We start from the raw sequence: 26,395 nt of genomic DNA on the forward strand, positions 1-26,395 counted from the left end.
TGCCCTCCGCGGGGCATGATGGGGGAGTTGGAGATTTCCATCATGGCGGCTTCCATTTCGGGCTACACCTTCAGCGCTGTGTGTTTCCACAGTGCCAACAGCAACGCCGACCACGTAGGTGCTGGGCCCCCCGCCGCGGCTGCTGGGGCCTCCAGCCTCGGTCTCAGGCCGACGCCTGCGGCCAAGCTGGGATCACTTGCGGCTCGCCCCCCGGGCTGGCCCGATTAACTGATGACCCAGGAGGCTCCCGCCGCCAGCGAACTCCTGCTGCCCGGGGCTCCTTCGACCCCGAGATGGGCCCCCTTGCTCGGTGCCTTCCGCCGCCTGGCCGTCCCGGGACGGCAGTCTCCCGTTTGGCAGAGCTTTCCCGGCCGGCCACCGACAGTGTCAGGAGTCGCTTAGTGGAAACGGAGCGCCTGCCCCTCCCTGAGAGTCAGGCTTCTAGACTTGCGAGGGGAGTCTGGGGTCGGGAAGGAGCCGAGAGACCCGGCTTTAGTCTAGGAGCGCAGACACCCAGCCGCGCCCGCTGGTCTGACAGGTTGTTGTGGGCTGCGACGAGGGAAACCGTGGCTGTCACTATTCGTACTTGTTAGATATGATCGTGTGTTTTCTTCTCCTCGATGGAAAATGGAGATGTAACCAGGAGTGTTAGGTGTAGGGTCTCTTTGCCTTGAAGTTGCATGTTCATTTCCTTGGCGAAGGTTCTAAGACCACGGAACTAGTCGCAGTGAAATAGGGAAGTGACAGGCCTACGTATGAATGATCGGAAATGCATTTTTAATGTCACTGGCCTCTGGATGGAAATTCTTTATGAAACTAGATAATTTTTATCTTTAAGTACTTGCCCACCAAATTGAGGAATTGTTTTAAGTGATTTTAGTAGTGAATAATTGAAGTTCATTAAATAAACGTAGTGGGGGGGGCTGTTGTGGTTGTGTGGTCATCACAAAGCAAAATGATACACTGCAGAAGAAGGAACTGGACTTGGTTTCACGTCTGCACTCCTTGCTTCCATTAATAAAAACTGATTTCATGGAGAGGTGGTTCCATTAGTAAGTTGAATGGCATTAAATTATTGTGCCGTTCCTCGCTTCAGTTTGATAGTAGAGATTAAGGATAGGAGTATACACAACACGGGTTTTTCCAGAGGCACCTCCTGTCTCTGGACACTAACGCCTTTGATATTGCAGACAGATATTTAATAATGTAATGCAGTTCCATGTAAAGGTAGTTTGTGGCACTTCTAGTGTCCTGTGGAAGTATTAAATATGGTTTACAATAATGCTTCGTAACCTCTCTAGATCTTGGAGTGCCTAGTAATAGCACAGTTTATGTATAAGGCAAAATTACTGTAAGAATAAGCAACCTGTTGAAAAATGGTTAGCTTTTTACAAACTGCAATGAGACGGCCGTGTTACTTAGATTGTTATTAATTTATTTCAAGAGATATCTCTTTAATATCTGTGCCATGCCAGGCATGGTACTAGACTTCACAGAAATTTTCACCAGTGACAATAGTTTGCAACTTGTGTCTTATACGAGGATACCTGCTTATATTAACCTTGCCACAATTATATAAGTGGAATACTTTAAAGTAATTTCAATTTCATATATTTTAAAGTTGAAGAACCAAGAATTTGTTTTTGTAGTATATTCTTGTTTTGCTCTGGCAAGAAATTAGTTTAAAACCACTCATTTCAGTAGAGTTGGAATTAACAGACTTTTTCTGTAAAGGGCCAGACAGTAAATATTTTAGGCTTCATGAGCCATGTGGTCTCTGTAGCAACTACTCAGCTCTGCTGGTGTAGGGAGAAAGGAGCCATAGACAATAAGTAAATTAGGATGACTGTTTCCAATAAAACTTTACTTATGGACACTGAGATCTGAATTTCGTATAATTTTCACATGTCATGAAATATTCCTATTTTCTATTTTTTTCTACAATTTAAAAGTGTAGAAACTTATTCTAAGTTTGTAAGCCATACAGTAACAGGCGTTAGGCTGGGTTTAGCCCACACAGTATAATTTGCCTACTGTTATAAGGTAACAGTGGCTCAGATAATCCAGACCAGTAGATAAATAAGCATTCATTTTATACTCGGCTTTAGAATGTCTTGATGTCACTGTTGACTTTTTCAAACTGAGGCCTGTGGTAGGATTGCCAGATAAAATATAGGGCACCCAGTTAAATTTGAATTTCAGATAAATAGTAAATAATTTTTTAGTATAAGTATATCGCATTTATTACATAAAAATTATCCATTGTTTATCTGAAATTCAAACTTAACTGCATGTCCTGCATTTTTATTTGCTAGGACTCTGTAGATATGTTCTTAAAGTCTAAAGTTCTGTAGGAATTTTAAATTGTATTTTCCACTTTGATTAAAGAAAAAAGTTTTTAACTTGTTACAAAGACAAAGCTTGTTTTTTGTAATAAGAACTCATAACTGAAAGGCTTTCATAGGATAAAACAAGCTTCTCTAGTCTATGTTTTTCCAGATTAGTAGTCATGGACTCTAGCTCTGAGAGAGGGTTTTTTTTGAAAGAGGGGTTTGTATATTACTAAAGTTTGAGAGATGCCCTGTACATGATGATTTGGGGTTTTAGGACACTCCACTCACCTAATCCAATACAAAAGCTATGCTGAAAAACAACTGTCTCTCCCTCCTCACCCCCACAGATTCCAACTGGGATTTTTTAAAAATATTTATTTATTTATTTTTGGCTGCATTGGGTCTTAGTTGCAGCACTCGGGACTTTTTGTTGCGGCACGCAGGCGTCTTTCTAGTTGTGGCATGCGGGTTTTCTCTCTCTAGTTGTGGCACATGGTCTCCAGGACTTGTGGGCTCTGTAGTTGCAGTGTGGGCTCTCTAGTTGTGGTGCACGGGCTCAGTAGTTGCAGCACGTGGGCTTTGTTGCCCCGCGGCATGCAGGATCTTAGTTCCCCGACCAGGGATCAAACCCGCGTCCCCTGCATTGGAAGGTGTATTCTCAACCACTGGACCAAGAGGGAAGTCCCCTGGGAATGTTTTTAAACTAGGAAGCTTCTTTAATTGATTAGAAGGGTCAACCTAGAATGGAAAGGACATTGTTTCATCAAATGTATTCAAGCAGCATTTACTGAGCACCTCCTGTGTGCTGGGCACTGTACGAGATGCTGAGATACATAGTGAACAAGCACAGAGTCCCTGCTCTCGTGGAGCTTATATTTTAGTAGGAGCAGGCATTTGTTAATACATATAAATATGAAATATAGCAGATAGTGAGGAGACTAAGAAGAAAAAGGATGCAGGGTAAACGGAACAGTGTCTGGCAGACTCTGATTCTGTTCCACTAGTCAGGGAAGGCCTCTCTGATGAGGCGCTATTTGAGTGAAGAGTGGAGTGGAGGGAAGGAGTAAGCCATGTGGATGTTTGGGGAGCGGGAGTCTGGGACGGCCTATTAGTTCACCACCGACAGGGAAGTTATTTTGACATTTAGAGTGTATGTTCTCCATACACTCTAAATGCTGTGCTTGTGCTAAACCCTACAGCAAGTGCTCAAAAACAGTAGGTTATATGCTGAGTAATCCAAAATTGATGATGGTGGTATATGTTCTCCAAAGGTGTAAATAAATTTACCTCAGGGCTTCCCTGGTGGCGCAGTGGTTGAGAGTCCGCCTGCCGATGCAGGGGACACGGGTTCGTGCCCCGGTCCGGGAAGATCCCACATGCCGCGGAGCGGCTGGGCCCGTGAGCCATGGCCGCTGAGCCTGCGCGTCCGGAGCCTGTGCTCCCCAACGGGAGAGGCCGCAACAGTGAGAGGCCCACGTACCACCAAAAAAAAAAAAAATTTACCTCAGCATTTATTAAAGAAAAGCTTTCACGTAATGTTAAATTTATTTGCTGGAATGCTCATTTCCCATGCCAGCCCATACAGGAGCGATTAGGTTGTGCATTGTGTCAACTTCTTTATACTTTTATCATTAGCAATGTTTTTTTTGTGTGTTTTTTTTAAATTTATTTTTGGCTGCGTTGGGTCTTCGTTGCTGCACGTGGGCTTTCTCTGGTTGCGGTGAGCGGGGGCTACTCTTCATTGCGGTGTGCGGGCTTCTCATTGCGGTGGCTTCTCTTGTCGCGGAGCACGGGCTCTAGGTGCACAGGCTTCAGTAGTTGTGGCGCACGGGCTTAGTTGCTCCGCAGCATGTGGGATCCTCCCGGACCAGGGCTCGAACCCGTGTCCCCTGCATGGGCAGGCGGATTCTTAACCACTGCGCCACCAGGGAAGCCCCCATTAGCAATGTTTTTAAAACAATGGAATAAATTACATGCTGTTTCAAGAAAACAACCTTGGAATATTTCTGCTTCCTGAGCTTTTTTAACATTGGTTGTTACACTTAGTAGGATTTAGGTGATGAATTCACTCTCCTTATTTTCACTTCAAAAATAACAGGGTTTTGGGCTTCCCTGGTGGCGCAGTGGTTGAGAGTCCGCCTGCCGATGCAGGGGACACGGGTTCGTGCCCTGGTCCAGGAAGATCCCACATGCTGTGGAGCGGCTGGGCCTGTGAGCCATGGCCGCTGAGCCTGCGCGTCCGGAGCCTGCGCTCTGCAACGGGAGAGGCCACAACAGTGAGAGGCCCGCGTACCGCAAAAAAAAAAAAAAAAAAAAAAAAAAAATAACAGGGTTTTAAGGGAAGGGGTTATAATAATATTTCATCTTGTCAGGAAACCCTTTTTTCGAACAATCCAGTTAATAGCCAAATCTCAAATTGCTTTAGTCTTACTTGTTGGTTTGTGGATTAGTAGTTTACATGGCAGACTTATTTGGATTATTGTTAAAGTTATTATAAAAAATAACAATGTCCTCGATTCCTCTTAATTCCAGTAAAAATCACTTTGATTTTTAGCTGCAGCTATTTTCTTCTATTGCTTTCAGGAAGGATTTTTGCTGGGAGAGGTAAGACAAGAGGAAACCTTTAGCATCAGCGACTCCCAAATCAGCAGCACAGAACTTCTGCAAGTCATTGGTGAGTGAGTTTATCACGGACCTTAGAAATACTCTTCTTGTATATATGCTGCTTGTTTTGTTCTTTGGCCCTTAACTGATTTTAACCTAATGGTAGATTAAAAGAGTACATAGAAAAGCACTAAAGTCAGAATGCCAATTATTTGCACTAGTAAATGATGTGAAATGTTTTTATAAGTCAGTGTAAACTCACAGCATGTAGCTGTAAGTTCAGGTATTCTGTGAAGCCATCCCTGACCCACTGACTGGTCTGACCTATGAATGGCTGTGTGGAATTACACGTGATGGTCTCTTCACAACCACAGTGAACCTCAAGTTTGCACCTGGGGCTGTGCCCCTTGTCAGCATCACCTCACACTATAATGAAAGCACGTGTCGTGCTGGTCCTTCCTGGAGGGATCCGGCCAAGATGTTTACACTTGTTTACAGGAGATATTTGTTAAACCTACACAGCCTTCTGAGGAGTAAGCCAAACAGTCGATTTGGGGTCAACTGCTGGGGCAAATGAAGGAGTATTTGTAGGATCACCCGCCCTCTTTGGATCAGTCTCCTTTTGATAAAGAAGGATTGTAGTCCTTTCAGCTGCACCTCGAGCACTTCACGGAAAAGCATATCCTGATACTCAAAACAGAGCAGGGGTCGTTTTATTCATTTATGCAGCCAACAATTATTGAAGAACGTCCGTGCTTGCGAGAGGCATTGTGCTGGGCAATGAGAGGAATGTCCAGTGCATCCCTGCCTTCCAGGGCTGTGGGGAGGATGAGACGAGCGTACAGAAATACCAGAGAGTGCAGGACGAGTGCTGTCAGGAAGGAACAAAGAAAATCTCATGGGTTGGGGGAAAAAAAAAACCCACTGCTAGTGGGTTAAATCAGTAAAGACACCATATGGGAGGTAAACTTAGGGTACATTCAGGGGATCCCAGTGCAGGGAGTGCATGAAACTTACAGGGAGCCTGGCCTGTTTCTGTGTGACTAAACTACAGCCTGTGTGAAGGTGAGTGGTTTGTGGTTTGAAATACTGCTGGGAGGTTAGGTTATGTTGAGACCAAATCATCAACTTCAGCCTGTTCTCCTAGCCTTCTAGTACCTGGGCTGGGAGCCCGGGTGAGGACTGAGGTCGTTGGAATTGGAGGGAAACAAGATACAGCTGTTTCCTCAAGAGCCAGACAAGCCCCCTCTCCACAATACTGACTTGCTGAAAAAATACTTGACATACTGCTGCATGGCTGTTCTTTCACTGATGTTTTATTTTTGTGTTTTGTTTAGCTTAACTCTTTAAAATCCTAAAATAGAGAACTTGGTTTCATTGGCCATCTGTGCAATTATTCATTGTTTGCACTTGGGTTTTCAAAACTAACGTGGTATATGAAGGTTTGCCAGATAGACCTGACAGAAAACCGTGCAAGAAAGAGCCCTCTTGCCTGGCATGACCACAAAAGTAGCATTTCTGATGAATGTTCTGGCTGTTTATTTATCTTTAAAGAAATAGAATGGTAAAGTAACTAAAATTCCCCAGCGTAGTGTACAGTATCTTTGATTCAAACACCTTCCGGTTCTTGCAGTAAATACCAGTTTCCATGGTACTGTAGATATGGAGAAGAACCAACAGAGTCCCAGTTAATACAGTGCCATGACAACCTTCTTTTGCTGTGTAATGTTTAATTTATTAGCTACATTCAGTTCATTGTTAGAGGTAGTCACGGATCTCGTGAACAGAGTATTTGCTAGTATTATCTTAAACGTATTGTTATCGTTGTAATATTTTTCTTTTAAAAATAAATACATATTAGAAAATGTAAACCAAGGACTCTGGAAAACCTGGATTGAAAGGCAAAACATTAGGTAATGTGCCATGAGAAGTATTCCATACCACTAGTGTGAAGAAGTTTTCTGGCACAGTTTAACCACCAGAATAAGATATTTTAAATAAAATAAATTGACCAAATTTCTTATTTGTTGAAAATGTCTGAAAAGCACTAAAAGGAAAGCACTAAAGTCAGAATGCCAATTATTTGCACTAGTAAATGATGTGAAATGTTTTTATAAGTCAGTGTAAACTCACAACGTGTAGCTGTAAGTTCAGGTATTCTGTGAAGCCATCCCTGACCCACTGACTGGTCTGACCTATGAATGGCTGTGTGGAATTACACGTGATGGTCTCTTCACAGCCACAGTGAACCTCGAGTTTGCACCTCGGGCTGTGCCCATTGTCAGCATCACCTCACACTATAATGAAAGCACGTGTCGTGCTGGTCCTTCCTGGAGGGATCCGGCCAAGATGTTTACACTTGTTTACAGGAGATATTTGTTAAACCTACACAGCCTTCTGAGGAGTAAGCCAAACAGTCGATTTGGGGTCGACTGCTGGGGCAAATGAAGGAGTATTTGTAGGATCACCCGCCCTCTTTGGATCAGTCTCCTTTTGATAAAGAAGGATCGTAGTCCTTTCAGCTGCACCTCGAGCACTTCACGGAAAAGCATAAAGCTCAAAACAGAGCAGGGGTCGTTTTATTCATTTATGCAGCCAACAATTATTGAAGAACGTCCGTGCTTGCGAGAGGCATTGTGCTGGGCAATGAGAGGAATGTCCAGTGCATCCCTGCCTTCCAGGGCTGTGGGGAGGATGAGACGAGCGTACAGAAATACCAGAGAGTGCAGGATGAGTGCTGTCAGGAAGGAACAAAGAAAATCTCATGAGTTGGGGGGGAAAAAAACCCCACTGCTAGTGGGTTAAATCAGTAAAGACACCATACGGGAGGTAAACTTAGGGTACATTCAGGGGATCCCAGTGCAGGGAGTGCATGAAACTTCATGTGTGCATGAATCCACACATAGACACCTTTCCTTGACTCTACACAATAAGGAGGACTTTATATGGAATATCACATTTTGAACACTTGTTTTGAATACACGTTCATTTTTAAAGCTGTGCTCACTCACTTGAAGCGGAGTCGTCCGCTCTTAGTGCTGGGAGCGGTCAGGGGACAGCAACAGGGAGCTCCCTTATTAATAAGGTGATGCAGCAGCAGTTACTGGAAAGAATGGAAGGGGGAAGGAGAGGAGCTGTTCAGCTCACCCACCGGCAGGAGAAGCAGAGACAGGAAGCTAAGCAAGCACAGCAGCACGTCCCAGTGGGGATTTTTACAGAAATGCGGGCAGAGACGCCATGCGTATGTGAAGGGGGTCCACCGCATGGATGAGCTCTGGAGGCTTCAGAGACTCTAGAATCCCAGGCAAGGCTGCCCTGCCTCCCGCTGCTTCCAGAAGTCTGTCTATCAGCTATCGTGCCCGCCACCTTCATGCCCATCTGCACCTTATTGTGTTTGAGAGCATCCCCTTGTTTTCTCCCCGGAGTGCTTAGTTAGGTATTGCAAAATCTTGTAAGAGAAAGCCTTAACTTCCTTTAGAAAATGTCACATGATACCTAGAGCATATCTTCAACATGCTTCTAATCCACGTTGCAAATCATGAAAGAAGTCTGCTGGGGTGGATTGGTGACAGGAATGTATATTCAGAGTTCAGAATTTACTCCAGGGATTTTCTTGAACAAAATAGTCTTTCCTTTAAGGTAGAAGAGTTTTTTTTTTTTTTCCCCTGAACTCTAGTTGACATTTTTACTACAGACGTTCCATATTCTAATTACTTTACTAACAGTATCTCTGAAGTAACTTCTGGTGGTATACCATGTCATTTTTGGTGATAAAAGAAGGAAATATTTCTAGATGCGGTTTTCTTATTTGCATCACTATGTCGACAGTTATACTAGGCAGATGAGCTTTTCATTCCTGTGGAAGTACTGGCATCTCTGTCTGTGTTTTGGCAGCACTCACATCAGTACAGAAGCTAATGGGCATAGCCTGGTGTCCTTCAAGGTTGTGGTTTCATTTTAATTGAGTTAAAATTGCAGACTGGAACTCTGTGGCTGTGGCTTTATAAGCAGCAGTTGATGATTCCCTGTCCAGGAGAATGTTGTTAATAGAATTGAGTAGTTAATTAGTCCCATGGTCTTATAAAGCAACCCAGACCCTAAGCCCCCTGATGAGCTTGAAGAAATTGTTCACTATGATTAATCCCAGCAATCTTTTAAGAAGCCGTTTGGATCTGCCTTATAAATGACTGTTTCCCTTGGTACTGAAAATCTTTGAAAGGGTTAATATACTTTCAGAGTTTCCACCCTTCCCCTTCAAAACACCTGGCCCAGTTGTCCTGAGTTGTTAGTAGGTTACTGATAGTAGGGTGGTAAGGCCTTCCTTTCCCCAAGCTGTCCTCACAGCTCTTACCCACCTTGATCAAATGCTTCCAGGCATTGATTCCTTTTTCCTCTTAGGCTTTGTTTAAATAGGTAAGATTGAATGAGGGCACACAATAGCTGCCTGTTCCTGAATAAAAGCTTTCAGATGTGTGCTCATCACACCTGGACAAATGGACCCAGAACTTTCATTCGCCAGTTTACTTTGTCCTGAGAATGTGTGCCTGGGTTTCAGTGTTAAAAAGACGTACTGCCTTCACTAGTGTACACACTGTTTGGGAGAGGAAAACTGTCTTTTTATTGTCTGAGATTGTGGTTAAAAATTTTTTTTAAATCCTGAACTGTTTTATAGTTGTCTGTACCTTACATGATTAACTGAGATGTATTTCCTCCTTCTAATTACAGAAATCCACAACCATCAGCCTTGTTCAAAACTTTTTAGGTAAGCCACATCCTTCTTTGTAGCTTTTTGTCCTTATTCAAAGATTAATTGATTGAAAACTAGTGAATTTAGACCTGTATGTGATTATGGCTGTACAGTTATAACTGAGGGCATCCAAATTCACTTATTTTTTGAGTGCCAGATGTGTGTGTGGCACTGTGTTAAGTTAGGAAGAGGGGAAGGGAGTATAAATCTTGGCCTCAGTGGTTTAGAATGGAAGCCTTTATGTCAGCCCCTTTAGCAAGGGCTCTTCATCCATAGAGAAGGAAGTTAACCAAGGATCGCATATAGATAAAATAATTGCTGTTTTTAAAAGGGATAAAAAGTGTTCAGTGTTCAACTTTAAAATGTAAGGAAAGGGAACATAAAACTTACTTTTCTGTGTTTAATATACACCAGTTGAATATTATTACCAACCAAAGGACAGAAAGAGAAAAAAACAGGAGGAGAGATGTTCGGAGGGAGAAAGCAAAGGACAGAGAGACTGATGGAGGCCAAGGTGAGGGAGAAAGGGGCCAGCATCTCCCGCACACCGGACTTCTGTTCCCCAAACCGCAGGCCAGGCCTCTGTCTGCTTTCTCAGCCCCAAACCCTTCCGCCTGATGGCAGGTATGATGAGCTCCACTCTGTGTTTCTTAAAACTCCCTGAGGCCCTATTCGTCTCCTTTCCCAAGAGCCAGGCCAATACTTTCCATGCATCGCTGCTCATACTAGTCCGATTCAGCGTCCTTGGTCAGCACTTCCTTCTTAACACCTGCCCACCCCTTGTGCCTGGCTGTTCCTGCTGTGTGTTCCCTGCAGCTTTCACCCTGACCCCGCTCCCATTCTCAGCTGACCCAAACACCCAGCCCCTTGCACCCAAGAACCCATGGGGACTTACACCATGTTCACCACCCACCTTACCCCCACCCCTCCCGCGCACACTTGCCCATTATTTCAGAGGATTGTTACCTGTGAACTAAGCCTCAAAGTAGCTGAGAACCTCATCTCTTAGATTTACACATAACTGAAAGAGGAGCAGGAAGCAAGACAAGGAAGCAGCAGTTCATTTGAAAAGAATCTCAGAGCAAATAAAATGATTCAGGCCCTGGTCCACACACAGCCTCTGTCTGGGTCAGAATGGGTCCTGTTTGGCCCTGACCATCTAAAGCTTTGCTAGGTGTGCCCTGCCCTGCCCTTCTGAGGATTTCCTTAAACCACTGTCAGCAAAGTAGTACCAGAACGTAGACGCATAGACTCATAATTTAAATCATAGACTCATAATTCTTAGAACTGAAAGAAATCTTAGAAATCATCTGTCTACTTCAAAATCTTTATTTTGCAAAAAGGAAATGGAGCCCAGGTAGGTTAAAGTGACTTGCCCGAGGTCATACAGTGAGAAGCAGAACGGAGCTGGAGCTGGTATCTCCTGACTCCCAGTTCAGTGTTTTTACTATAACTTGAACTCCTTCCTGCATTATAGGCCTGGGCTTATGGTGGTAGGAGGAGCGGGGGAGGGTGGCATTCCTAAAACCATGACCAGGGGTAGAAAAGCCCACACATCATTATGCCTGGACTGCTCATCGTGGAATTCAGGTCAGATTGGTCTCGTTTAAGGGTGAGTGCATTCAGTTTGAAGCTGGCCAGACCTCTCTTCAAATCCCAACTCTTCCATCTACCAGTTCTGTGATTTGGGGCACGTCATTTAACCTCAGTATCTTTGTCTAGAAAAATGGGAATAAAACATGTTGACTGGGACTTCCCTAGTGGCTGAGTGGTTAACAATCCGCTTGCCAATGCAGGGGACACGGGTTCGATCCCTGGTCCTTGAAGATCCCACATGCCGCGGAGCAACTAAGCCCATGTTCCACAACCACTGAGCCTGTGCTCTAGAGCCCGCGAGCCACAACTACTGAGCCCGCGTGCCACAACTACTGAAGCCCGCGCGCCTAAAGCCCCTGCTCCACAACAAGAGAAGCCACTGCAACGAGAAGCCCACACACCACAATGAAGAGTAGCCCCCGTTCGCCACAACTAGAGAAAGCCCACGCACAGCAACGAAGACCCAACACAGCCACAAATAAATAAATTAATTAATTATTTTTAAAAAACAACATGTTGACTTGTTGGGCTGAACTAGTACTTATCTCCCAGCATTGAGGCAAGGATGAAATGAATTAACACAAGGAAGCATGCAGCTGAGTGTCTTATTAAGGATTCAGCAAATACTCGTTTCCTTTCTTCATTTCTCAGAAAATGAGCTGCTGTGTTCTTTTTTTTCCCATAGGTAATTGATACTTAGAAACAAGGAAGAGATGTCACAGCCATTTGAAACCACACTTTTTGTAATTACTTGCTATCAGCTCCTCCCACTTACGGAAGTAATGCCCTTTGAATGTAGCAGTCTCTTGAGTAGTCTTTGATGCAAAAGATACCTCATATCAGTAAACCATTTAGATTGTTTTCTCTTTATATACCTATTGCAGACAAGCAATTGTATCTTTATTGCCAACTTTTAGGGTTAGATGACCCATAGACACATGTTACTAAGCATATTCGTGTCAAAATACTATGGGATTTTAATTAAATATTTTTTCTTTTAAAAAAAAAACAGTTTTTATGACTATGCAAGCAAAGTTAATGAAGAGAGCTTGGACAGGATTCTTAAAGATCGGAGAAAGGTATGTTCTATTTGTCACCCAGTCTGATTTGGAAATCAATCCTTATCACCCAAACTTAAAACCAGAAATGAATGTAAAATGAAACAATGAGATTTGATGTTAATATATAATAATTCTGTTGAGTAGATTTTAAAGGTAAATTGCAAATGTGACACGATGTTTACAGTATATCAATAGAACAAAATTTGGCTATTTAGAGTGATTCCATTATGCAAAAGTCAGAAGAAGAAAAAGAACATGAACTATAATCTAGAAAGTTGACAATAGTTGAGTTGATTCTGGGTGGTTCTATCTTCCTATTATGTAATTTAAAAAATAATTTTGCCAACATTTAATACACATACATTAATTTTATAATGAGGGAAAATATTTTTTAAGAATACAAATTGCAGTCAAACATCTTTAGATATGTTACTCCTTCAAGTTCAATTAACAGTGAACATAGATGTTTTTCCAAAAGGTCATGTGTTTATTATTTCTGTCAGCATATGCATATGATGTTCTGAATGTGTATGCATGGTAAGCAAGTCTGAACAGAATTGAAAATGAACCAAAGCTTTATTGCTGCAGCACTGTCTGATGGTCTCATTTATAATTTATTGTACCATGTATGGGGTTTACTTTTTTACCTTGGTATATTAATTCCAGAAAAATAGATTGGTCACTAAACCATCACTTGAGGGAAAAAAGTACCAATGAAAGTTTTCAACTTATCAAACAGAAAACAAAATGCCTTTGTTTAGAAGCGTGTATTATTTAAAAAAAAAAAAAAAAAGCTTTAAAAAGATTACCTGTGCATAAAAATAATCAGTGTGGGATTCCTAAGGTGTCTGAAGAGGGCGTCAGAAATAACAGTGCAGGGCTTCCGTGGTGGCGCAGTGGTTAAGAGTCCTCCTGCCAATGCAGGGGACATGGGTTCGGGCCCTGGTCCGGGAGGATCCCACATGCCACAGAGCAACTAAGCCTGTGCGCCACAACTACTGAGCCTGCGCTCTGGGGCCCGCTATCCGCAACTGCTGAGGCCCACGTGCCTGGAGCCCGTGCTCCACAGCAAGAGAGGCCACAGCAGTGAGAGGCCCACGCACCACAACAAGGAGTGCCCCCTGCTCGCCACAACTAGAGAGAGCCCACGCCCAGCAACGAAGACCCAACACAGCCTAAAATAAAAAATAAATAAGTTAAAAAAAAAAAAAGAAATAACAGTGCAGTAAGAGTAGATCAACAGCCTTTCCAGTGTATGGACTCTCTCAGTACCACTGTCGGATGTACAGGCAGAAAGGAAAGCAGGTAAGATCACAGGAAAAATGGGAAGTGTGAGGGATAGGTCTGAAAAAAGGGCAGTGGTTTTGAGGGTGATAACAAACTCAGGAAGTGCTCGGTATTAGCAGAGGGTCTAGCACAGTCACCTGCCCAAGTGGGAAAGTGGGTTAGAGCAGCCACAGGCATCACAGTCCAGCTCCCCCATTTTCAGTGACTTGCCTGAAGCATACGTTCTGGGATCTCTTAGCAGTCCATATTCATCCCCCAGCCACCACCTTACTTCCTCATTCCATTTATTTGCATATTTTAGATAATGAAGCTTTATTATACTTTCTAAAACTAAAATTTATTCCTTGAAAATTCCTATCGAAGCGCAGTTGCCTCGAGCACTCACTTTATATTAAATTACCAGGAAATTTTTTAATAGATGAAAACAATTTAAACTGAAAAAAATGAATAAAGAATATAAACAGGAAATTCACAAAAGGAAAAAAGAAATCCACAAATGTCCAAGAAGTAAATGGAAAGATGTTCATTCTCAATTAGGAAATGCAAATTGAAACACATAATGCTGGTTTTTTGTCCATCCAATTGGCAAAAGTATAAAAGGATTGCTAATATCCAGTGTTGGCAAGGTTGTGGGAGATAGGGAAGCTGTAGTTGGTGGGAATGTAAGTTGATATAGACATTTAGGGGGAGAGTTTTGCAATAACAGAATTTTAGATACGGAGTTCCACCTCTAGGAATCTGTCCCAAGTAAACAAAGGCATCTAGGCACAAAGGTATGAAAAGCTGGCGTTATTGAACACTTTAACTCTGTGCCAGGCAGTATTCTAAGCACTTTCCAGGTACTGACACATTTAATCCTTGTAACAGCGCTGTGAGGCTGTTATCATCACCCCCATTTTATAGTTGAGACAACTAAAGATAAATAACTTGCTTAAGGTTGCGAGCAGGAAATGTTGGCGCCAAAGTTTAAACGCAGCAGTTTGGCCTTTTAATCCAGCATACGAAGATGTTTGTTGTATCTTTGCTTAATAGTGAGAATTTTGAAAGCAATCTAAGTGTCCACCAGGAGGAATGGTTAAGTAAATTATGTTGGTACCTCCATACTATGGGATATGAAGCAGCCATTAAAAAGAATGAGGGAGGTTCTCATGAATGACATAGAAAGATCTCAAAGTTAAATGAAATAATTTGAGCCTATTTTTTATAAAAACAAAAGTTTGAATGTTTATACGTACAGAAAAAGATCTGGAAGGAAGCCAACCAAACCTAAAAGTGGTTACTTTGAGAAAGGGAGCAGAGATGCTGCTGAGGAAGGGAGACTTTATGTGATAAGGCTTTTTAAATTGTATTTTACATTGAAAATAAATTGAAAAAAAGAAAGGAGCTCTACCATGTAGTTTTTTCAGTAGCAAATAGGGACACATTTCCAAATTAATTTGGGGATTTTAAAATTGGATTTGCTAATTTACTATGCTGTTTTGTATTTTGGTTGTGTATTAAAATATAATCATGTTGTATTTTTTTAAATATAAATAAATAAATAGATAGATAGATAGATAGATAGGATTTGCTGTTTTGAGACACAGAAGACCAATCATAGGTTGTTAACCGGAGTTAACTTCGCTTTTCCTGGGGCCAAGATTCTGAAAAATGCTGATCTTCAGTTTTGATTTTGTAGAACTTTGTGCTAAAACTAATGTTTATATTTTCTTTTGCAATTAAAGACAGGAATTTGTTGCTTCAATTTACTTGGAAATTATGTTTTATTTTCCATGGAATTTGTTAAAGGCAGGGACCGTATTTTATGTTCATTGTATTTCCTATGGCACCTTATATATAATATAAACTCTTTAAGGATTTTTTTCAAAAATCCAAATTTCTAGCCCCAAAACAAAGATGATACATAATGTTTAGACTGAAAATCTTTAGAGTTGACTCTAGTTCGATTTTTTTTCCCTCCAGAAATGGTACAAAGTTATATCTTCACCTCAAAAGGGTTACAGTAGTACTTACAAAGGTACATTTAAAAGTTAGGCTTAAAAATACATATGTACTTTAAACAGTATCTGACATACAAAAAATATTTTTAATTAATATCAACTCTTCAAGAAAGTGCTGATGGAACTGTTTCAAAAAACTGACTCTTTGCTAGGCAGGCTTCAAACTTAATGTTTAATTGAAAAACCCTGGGAGTTCCCTGGTGATCCAGTGGTTGGGACTCTGTGCTCTCACTGCCGAGGGCCCTGAAGGCCCGGCCGGGTTCAATCCCTGGTTGGGGAACTAAAATCCCACAAGTTGTGCAGGGAAGCCAAATAAAAAAAGAAAGAAAGAAAGAAAAATCCTAAGAATCGGATGCAAGTTCAGTAAGTTGAACTCATATAAAATAAGTACATAATAATTTTAAAAGTTCCCTAATGGGTCCTAAGATTACCCATTAGAAAACACAAGCTAATAAAGATTCTTGTCACAATAGCAATTAGTGTATAAAATACGTAGAAATATGTTTACTAAAAAAATGTGTGCCTCTAAATATAGAAACTCCACAACATTGCTAAAACATTAAAAAAAAAAAAAAAAAAGGTTGGGTTTAAGATAGAGGCTAATGTTTTTGGTACGAAAAATCCCCCAATAGGTGCAGCAAGGTTACGTTGGTGTGCTCAATTACTGCTCTGGCAGAATCCATATTGTGTTTGCAAAGTTTCGACCAGCCTCAGGTTTTGGGCTCAGACCAAAAAAACAAGTGAGAGGAGGATTTCTGCCTTCTTGAAAGCACCTGCTCCGAAATAGATAATGATAAACATAACTGTCGTCTTAATATCATCGTAACGCCAAAAAGAACAGAACTTAAAGATGACAAATGTGCCCAGTATTGGAGATAATTGCTTTGGATCCAGACGATGTGAGTGAATGTCTAGCACAGAGAGTAGAGAGGAGAGTCTTTGTGAAATATTGTCTGAAACTTTAGCAGAGATAAGGTTTTAGTGAAAGATATTCATAATTTTTTATCATAGCCCAAACATAGTGTTCTCTTCCACATCAGTGACCTTGTTTCTCAATAGCGTTGCAACCAGCTTGTTAGCTCTAAAAGGTAGAACTGTAGATGTCGCCAATGTGAATTATTTTGGCATGTCATCTTTCATTGATTAGGATGAAGGGGGTTATCTTTTTAGCAAATATCAAATGAATAAGTTGATATCCAAAATAAATGTATAAGGCTTCCCGCTTCTCTGAAAATACAAATGGAATAAAACAATTACAGTTAGTATAAGTGAAAAGCATTAGTACCCATCCAGTAGCCACTTGCAAGATTCTTTAGTCGGCGAGCATTTCATAAGAAGAATCCCTGTGCTGAGCACTGCTTAGGCCTCTGCAGGAATGCAGGGGTGTGTGAGATGCACCGAAGTCCTGCAGAGGAGCTAATCCTACATTAAATACAGAGTGCCGAGACTCCAGTGAAATGTGTCATGTTCTTTGGCGTTAGTAGCTCTAGCCAGTTGATAATTTTTGTTACCCACTTTTTTTTTTTTTTAAGAAAACTACTTTTCACTCTTTTATGAGCAACATTGTGTGAATAATGTGGAATTTTAAAGTTAGTGTAGTGCAGTGGAAAAAGACAGGCAAAGAGGTTCCAGATCTTGGCTGTCACTCGTTAGCTCTGTGACTTTGGACAAAATATCTCTTTTATAAGATTTGCACTGTCAGAAGTGTTTGGGTTTTCTTTATATTTAAAGAATATCAAGGGGCTTCCCTGGTGGCGCAGTGGTTGAGAGTCCGCCTGCCGATGCAGGGGACACGGATTCGTGCCCCGGTCCGGGAAGATCCCACATGCCGCGGAGCGGCTGGGCCCGTGAGCCATGGCTGCTGGGCCTGCGCGTCCGGAGCCTGTGCTCTGCAACGGGGGAGGCCACAACAGTGAGAGGCCCGCGTATCACAAAAAAAAAAAAAAAAAGAATATCAAATTAATTGCTTTAATATAATTGGAATTATGCTTTATTTTCAGTAGTACTCCTTAAGGGCAGGAACTGTTTCTTTGCTGCCTGTAGTTCCTTGCATGTGATACGAACTCAGCGCAGAAAACCTTACTCACCTCCCAGGGTTGTTGTGATATTTAGTGAAAATATTTGTAACATAGCTAGCTGAAGGTCTGGAACAGGGGCTCAGTAAAGGTTGGTTGACTTCCTTCGTTTGTGAAAGTGCCAAAACATAATCTAAATTTACTGTTAGTTTTAAAATGACACTAACAATTTTAAATTACTTTGATTTCTCAAAACAGGATTTTCACTGAAAGAGTTTGTTTTTTAAAAAGAAGCTTATGAAGATTATTCTTCTTATAAAGAATTAACTTAATTGTCTCTACAACAGAGATTTTCAAACTGTAGTATGCATAAGAAAAAACTTAAGAACTTATCTTAAATTCAGGTTCCTGGCTCTACCCTTAGAGCTTGTGATACTTCAGGTTTGGGTGGGGCCCAGGAGGGAGCTGCCAGATGTCTCTTAGGCCATCTGTCTCCCAGATGTCCAGCAGATCACATTATGAAAAATATTCTTCCAAAGAGCCTATAAGTTTAATTCACTTACCAATTTAAGTTACAGTGTAGTCAGAACTGACAAAGCTAAACTTTTTAAATTGTTGTATTGAGTTATAATTGACATGTAATAAACTGTGTATATTTAGAGCATATACTTTGATAAGTTTTGATATATGTATACATGCATGAAACCATTAGCAAAATAAGATAATGAATATACCTATCTCTGCAAAAGTCTCCTCATGCCCTTTTCTGATCCCTCCTTCTCACCCCTCCCAGGTCACCCACTGATCTGCTTTATGTCACTATAGATTACTTTTTATTTTCTAGAATTTTATATGAAATGGAATCCTATAGCATATGCTATTATTATTATTATTATTTTGGGTCTGGCTTCTTTCACTCAGCATAATTATTTTGGAATTCATCTGTGTTGTATTTGTGGGTACTTTGTTCCTTTTTCTTACTGAGTAAGATTCCAGTGTGTGGATACACCACAGTTTATTTATCCATTGACCTGTTGATGGACAATTAGGTTGTTTTCAGTTTTGAGCTATTGCACATAAATCTGCAATGAACATTTGTGTACAAGCGTTTGTGTGGATGCATTCAGAATTAAATTTGTAAGATTTCATGCAACTTTCAATACTTTTTTTCTTCTGTTTTTGTTGGCAGAAAGTTATTGGGTGGTACAGATTCCGGCGAAACACACAGCAGCAGATGTCGTACAGAGAGCAGGTTATTCATAAGCAGCTCACCCGCATCCTTGGGGTGCCTGACCTCGTCTTCCTTCTCTTCAGCTTCATCTCCACCGCCAACAATTCCACTCATGCTTTAGAATACGTTCTCTTTAGACCAAATCGAAGGTAAATAAAGCGTTCCCACCAGCCTCGCATAAATAGGAAAGATGTTGATACAAGTAATTGAGATTTATGGCTTTGAAAATATGCATTTTATAGCATCTTTAAAGAAAAGTGTTTATAACTCTCCTTTAGCTAGTTTTCTTTGTGGTTAGAGAAGGTATTTTCCTGTCAATTAGTTATATAAATTAAAATTGTTTTTGAATCAATACTCATTAGCAGGACATTAATTATGCATCAATTCTTATAGGAATGAACAGCTAGAAATCATCATTTGCTTCTCCATAATCCGTTATGTAGAAATACAGTTTTATTGCACTGTAAGTCTGATTGTAATTTTAAAACATAGATTTCAAAGACAAAATTGTAAAATTGATCCACCTACTGGTTAATGAGGGTTCTGCATTGTGAACTTGCTAAAGCAAAAAAAAAAAAAATCATATGATCATGGTGTCTGTCTGTAAACAACAGAAAGCGTTGCCTCCAGAATTTCACTTGTAGTAGAATAAATTAGATCAATATCAGTGAAAATAATTATTGTTAAATAGCCATTTGCAAGATTTCATTAATTAATCAGTAGGTTCTTGAGCACTTAAAACCTCCTCAGCACTCTTGTCAGTTGCTGCAGAGATGCAAAAGATGTATAAGACGTCACCTCTGCCCTTGAGGAGTTTACAATCGAGTTTCTACTTTAAGGGAAGGGAAAAAATTGCTAATTCACATAACCCTAGGTTGTCTGTGGAAGTAGGTTCTCTTTGAGACCTTCAGTTAGTTCCCAGTGCAGAGACTCAGGCTCCTATTGGTAGGACCCATTCTTCAAGTAGAGCAGTGCTTTCAACATGATCTCTCTCAATCTTCCCTGCAGGTATAATCAAAGGCTATCCCTTGCTATTCCCAATCTAGGCAACACTAGCCAGCAAGAGTATAAAGTGTCTTCAGTGCCAAATACTTCTCAGAGTTATGCCAAAGTTATTAAAGAACATGGGTAAGTCGAAAGGTAAAATGAATGTTTTTTCCTTTCTCTTGTTAACAATATGTTTATGGGGACTTCCCTGGTGGTCCAGTGGTAAAGAATCCGCCTTCCAATGCAGGGAACGTGGGTTCGATCCCTGGGTGGGGAACTAAGATTCCACATGCCGCAGGGCAACTAAGTCCGCGCACCACAACTGCTGAGCTCACACGCCTCAACTGGAGAGCCCGTATGCCGCAAACTACAGAGCCCACGCGCTCTGGAACCCACGCGCCGCAACTAGAGAGAAGCCCGCGCACCGCAACTAGAGAGAAGCCCGCGCACCGCAACAAGGAGCCCGCACGTTACAATGAAGAGTCCGCAACGAAAGATCCCAATGCCACAACGAAGATCCCTGGTACCGCAACAAAGACCCGATGCAGCCAAATAAATAAATAAATAAATAAATATTTAAAAAAAAAAAAAAAAGCAATATGTTTATGGAGAAGTGTGACATCGTTTGATATGATTAACATTGAAAAATCCAGTAAGGTAATTCTCTAGACCACCACTACTGTATATCAAAATCTTATGCTTACCGAAAAGATAGTTTACTTTTATCAATATTTATTTGTTTAATCATTTACCACGATTTTTTTTTGCAACTGATACAGAAGTTTGGATAGAGTATGTGTATTTCTGAGGTTCTGAAAGCTAACTGTGGTCACTGAAAAATATATAGAGTGATCTAGGAGAAAATAACACTATTATTTTTCAGTTGTCTGGGTAACATGGATTCTCTTTTCTTTCTCTTCTGTAATTCTAGGGGTGTGGGCATTATTGCTTAAACATTGTCACTGAACTTGTAGCATTTAAGTTATAGATAAAGGTAGAAATGATGGGAAAGTGCCTTCTAGTTCACGGCAGTTCTGATCACTTGGTGAATCTTTTTTCTGTTTGTCTTCTAGTACTGACTTTTTTGACAAGGATGGAGTAATGAAAGACATCAGGGCGATTTATCAGGTTTATAATGCACTTCAGGAGAAAGTGCAGGTAACTGGTTTATGTACTATATTCATCTTATTTATATTGCCCAAATCTTTTAATTCTACTTTAATTTTTAATAATCTCCCAACTGACAAATGAATTGTGGTCCAAAAATCAGAATGTGCTCTCCCAAAGTGATATAAGATGTATGAAGTAGTTGCTCATGTCAGTCTACGAAAGCTGGTCTCACTCATTATGTGCCTTCCGTGGAAACTCTGAAGTACAGAATTAATATCACTCTTTGAAATACTCATGACCTCTTTAATGACAGCTTTTTTTTCCCTGGGGAAATGTATTCCGAATTTAAAGAAGTATTGCTAAGCACACAGCTGTCCCATCCCTTGTGCTGTAAGTTGAGACCCACCCGAAGGCACCCGTAACTCAGGACCGCTCTGCTGCTTAATTCTAGTTCAGTCACTCTGCCCGCAACTGCCTCCACTGAGTGGGAAGATGCAGTGGAGCCCGTTCATTCCTAGGCAATCATGCAGCAAATATTTATGGAAACATCTCCTACAAGCCAGATCCTGAGCTAGGTGCTAAGAATACTTTCCCACGTTCTTTTCATCATCCCCAAAGTGTTCTTAGGAGTCATTTGTTCTAAAACCCTAAGAACAAAAGAGCCTTTGAGGACAAGGAGAGTGGTAGGGCTGAGGAAGCTGTCCCGGGCCTGGAGAAAGCCTAGCTTTGAGGAGGAAGGCCCCGAGGCATAGAGAGAGGAATGAAGGCAGCTGCTGGAAAAGAGGAAAGCAGACTGAGTTCAGCCTGGGGCAAAGAGGAACGCATGCGACGGGCAGTTTCCAGTGTCAGTTCTCCAAATTCGGGTCACGGTTACCCATAGCAGCATAGGGAACTTAATACAGCCTCACTCACTGGTGACCGGCCCACTTTCAGGCAGTTTCTGGTATTTCTGCTATGGAAGGAACGTGTGGTGAAAAACAGCTTTTTGTCCTGAATTCATGACCATGCTCTTTTCAGACTATCAGCCCTGTCTAATGGACTTCAAAGTGGCTGTTATACATTTCATTGACTATTGATTAAGGCCTGCCCTGCAAGCACCAGTATCACATCCAGTGCCTTGATAGGAGTGGTTACATTACATTGATATGGTCTCAAATAGTTACCTTTTATTAAATCTTGACTTTGAAACTTATTTTCTTTTTTAACTTTCCCTAATTATAAATAGTTTCTGTTAAATAAATCTATGTGTCATCTGATGTTTGATTGTTGATTATAAATAAGAGTTGGAAGTATCTCATTCCTGTCTTTTGTTCATCCTTGTCTGCCAGACTGGTATCAGAAATTCCCTTTTCATATCAATAAAGATGAGTAAGCAAGGGAAAAGATGAGCTCTTTCCCTTCTTACCCTTCTTTTTCAAGAATGTGTAAGCTAAAGAGCATAATCATCTTAACATAATTAAGAAAGCAGTTCAGTGAATAACAACAGTATTGGTCTCTGGGACCTTCATGATTTTGTTCTACCGTAGGTGTCTGCTTTTTAACTCGATAAAGTGTCTGGGCTCTTCCCAGGGTTATAATCGATGCTGTTTTTATGAAATGCCTCATGCTTGGATTTGAAACTAATTGTTCTTGTTGTCATTTTTCCCTCAGGCAGTGTGTGCAGACGTAGAAAAAAGTGAGCGAATTGTTGAATCTTGTCAGGCAGAAGTGAACAAATTAAGAAGACAAATCACTCAGAGGAAGAATGAAAAGGAACAAGAAAGAAGTGAGCTTCCTATTAATTTTACCATTCAGAATCAGGGAAGTGTCTGGTTCTAAACATCAAATTACGTAATAAATTACATGCGTTCTTCTACACTCATCAAGCTCCAAGTTAGGCTGCTTGGAAGAGGGCATTCACTTGTCTTTAGACTTTCCCAGAAGGGAAGTACTGTTTTTCATGGTGTCCCTCTCAAGTCTCTGAAACTGGAAGAAAAAGGAGATCAAAGGTAGAAAGGCTGAAGCGAGTTAGAATAAATCCTGAGAAGTGATACGGTCTATGTACAGTGGACGTGATGTTTCTTACTAAGTTAACCCTGACATGCCTCGCACATAGGGGCTGTGTCCTGTGTTCATTGGAACCTCATAAAAGAGCTACCTAAAATTCTCTTAACTTTACATTTGATTCATGGGCAGGGTCTCAACAAAGACTTTAAATGTCTGGTTTTTGATAGCAGTGGATGACTGGATACCATTAAGCTAAGGAACCAGCTGGTTAAATGAGAATTAGGCCCAAGAATCTATTATATTAATTCCAGCATGCTAACAAACATATTTGCTAGAATGCCACCAGATTTTTTTTTAATTTATTTTTTTGTTGAAGTATAGTTGATTTATAATGTAGTGTTTGTTTCAGGTATACAGCAAAATGATTCAGTTATACATATATATATATATATATATATATATATATATGTATGTATATATTCTTTTGCAGATTCTTTTCCGTTATAGGTTTTATTACAAGACATTGAACATAGTTCACTGTGCTATACAGTAGGACCTTGTTGCTATCTATCTTGTATATAGTAACGTGTATCTGTTAATCCTAAACTCCTAATTTATCCCCCCACCCACCCTTTTCCCCTTTGGTAACCACAGTTTGCCTTCTATGACTGTGAGTCTATTTCTGTTTTGTAAATAAGTTCATTTGTATCATTTTTTTAGATTCCACATATAAGTGATAACATGATATTTGTCTTTCTTTGTCTGACTTACTTCACTTAGCATGATAATATCTAGACCAATCCATGTTGCTGCAAATGGCATTATTTCATTCTTTTCTATGAATGCCACCAGATTTAACATTTGTGAGTAAAATCTATTAAATGTATGGCAAATAATATCAAGTGTAAAAGAGATAAGGGTATAACTAGCCTTTTCTAATTTAATAAGAATATTTGTAAACAAATTAAAATATAATTTATATTTCCAGGTAAATGATGTCTGATTCATTTCTACTGTTACATTATTCTAGAAATAATCAGAAATGCAGACAGGGATTTCTGCACAAGAGCGTTAATCACAACTTTATAATTCCAAAATCTTGGAAACAACCTGTTTCAGTAATTGAATAAACAACAGTAGAATAGTTGAATACATTTTGGTATATCTATATAATGGAATATCGTACAGCCATTGAAGCGAATTTTTAATGACATAAGATAATACATAATCTTATATGAAAATGCTAGTATATAAAACAGTATAAACATCTCTGCTCTATTTTTTTTTTTTTTTTTTTTTTGCAGTACTTGGGCCTCTCACTCTTGTGGCCTCTCCCGTTGCGGAGCACAGGCTTTGGACGTGCAGGCTCAGCGGCCATGGCTCACGGGCCCAGCCGCTCTGTGGCATGTGGGATCTTCCCGGACCGGGGCATGAACCCGTGTCCGCTGCATCGTCAGGCGGACTCTCAACCACTGCGCCACCAGGGAAGCCCTCTCAGCTCTCTTTTAAATACATGTATACAGGGACTTCCCTGGCGGTCCAGTGGTTAAGACTTTCGCTTCCACTGCAGGGAGTGCGGGTTCGATCCCTGGTGAGGGAACTAAGATCCCACATGCTGTGGCAAACAAACAAATAAACAAACAGACATGTACACATAAACACACACAAAGCTGGATAATAAAACTAGAATTCAGAAAAGTTGGGGTGCCTGGCACCTAAAGTTTCTGTCTTTTAACCCCAAATCTTGTGCTATTTTCACCAAAATTTTAACAGTGTTATCTGGGTGATAGAATTGTGGGTGATTTTTTGTTCTTTTCTAAATTTTGTACAAATCATTTTTATAATATTTTTTAAATGTACTTAAAAACAATTTAAAGGCCATAGGCTCATAGATGTAGGGCTGTTTCTGTTTTACCACCATAAAAATGCAGTAAAATTATGGCCTATTACGTAGAAAACTGGGCACCTAACCCAGGGCTTTGAACTTCTAAGGAGAAAGAGATGTTTAAGAGTATTGTGACAAGTTGTTGTCAACAAGTATTTTTTTTGATGTGAGGCCTTTTAAGGAAAAATTAACGTTCAGATGACTGCCGAGGATGGTGAGGACTGTTGATTTTATCCTCTGTCCCCACAGTCTCTGAGTACAGTAAGCAACAGGTGAGGGAAACAGCATCAGATCTGGAGTTAAGAGACCTGTGTTATAAGTATCAGGGCCCCACTTCTAGCTGTTCTCTTAGTGAAGTCACTTAACCTTTCAGAGCTCCGGTTCTTTGCCTGTATAATGGAAACAATAACATTAGTGATGACAGTAGTACTTCAGAGAGCGGTTTGGAGGCTTAAATGACTTTAATGTATAGAAAAATCTTTTGTAAATTGTGAAATACTATGCAAATGTAAAATAATTCATAGTAATAATAAATTTCACTTCTTTGTTGCTCTTTGCCAGAACAATCAGGTTGAACATTTAACATATTGAAATGCAAAGCTGTGAAAATACAGTGTTACAGTTTTCTTCGTCTTTTCATTCAGGATTGCAACAGGCAATGATAAGCAGACAGATGTCATCTGAAAGTTTGGACCCCACGTTCAGCCCTCGGATGCCCTATCCTGGGTTTGCAGCTGAAGGTAGAAGTGCACTTGGAGACGCAGAGGCCTCGGATCCTCCTCCCCCTTATTCTGATATTCACCCAAATAATCAAGAAAGTACTCTGAGCCATTCTCGCATGGAAACTAGCGTCTTTATGCCTCGACCTCAAGCCGTGGGCTCCTCCAATTATGCCTCCACCAGTGCTGGACTGAAATATCCTGGAAGTGGGGCAGACCCTCCTCCTCCTCAAGGAGCAGCCGGAGACAGTGCTGAGGAATCAGACGACAGTGATTATGAAAATTTGATTGACCCTACAGAGCCCTCTAATAGCGAATACTCACATTCGAGGGATTCCCGACCCATGATGCATCCCGACGGGGGCTCCAGGAACACTCAGACCTCCCCAATTTAACGAAACAAAAGAAACTCTCCACTTAGCAGTGTTAATTGCTCATTGAGAGAGTTTTTTGAGGACTTCATCTGGGGAGAGAACTTGTTTCTCAGACCCCTGGACCCCCCAGGACAAGCGCTTTTGGGCACAGAACTTGTAGGAGCCTCACGTCCACGGGTCCTCGCCTGCGGACTCAGTGTGCAGGTTTCACGACAGAACCATTAAGATAATCAAATTGTCCTACTTCTGGTGCGATTCATGGATGTACTGGTAAATATAGGCAAAGAGAAACTTATCAACGTAGTTTCTGTTCTTTAAAATAAATTGGAAAGTAGAGACTAAGCACAATTAGTCTATAAATGTTCTATAAATCAAAACCTTACCTCTTGCACTATCATGCCTTGAAATTTACTTTTTCAAAGGGAAACTAGTTTAGCAGCAGCCTTCAAAGATCCTTCTT

General features: G+C 40.8%; 1 protein-coding gene across 1 annotated transcript; it reads left to right on the top strand.

Annotated features, from left to right (window-relative positions):
• Nucleotides 1–26,091, top strand: ABRAXAS2 (abraxas 2, BRISC complex subunit). Its single transcript, XM_079702037.1, has 9 exons — nt 1–114; nt 4,917–5,007; nt 9,663–9,699; nt 12,293–12,359; nt 18,833–19,023; nt 19,883–20,002; nt 20,935–21,019; nt 22,622–22,736; nt 25,487–26,091. Exons 1-9 carry the CDS (start codon nt 16–18, stop codon nt 25,954–25,956), a joined length of 1,275 nt encoding a protein of 424 aa, XP_079558163.1. The 5' UTR covers nt 1–15; the 3' UTR covers nt 25,957–26,091.
• The last annotated feature ends 304 nt before the right edge of the window (nt 26,092–26,395 follow it).

Source organism: Hyperoodon ampullatus (assembly GCF_949752795.1).
Source record: "Hyperoodon ampullatus genome assembly, chromosome: 1".
NCBI classification, from domain to species: domain Eukaryota; kingdom Metazoa; phylum Chordata; class Mammalia; order Artiodactyla; family Ziphiidae; genus Hyperoodon; species Hyperoodon ampullatus.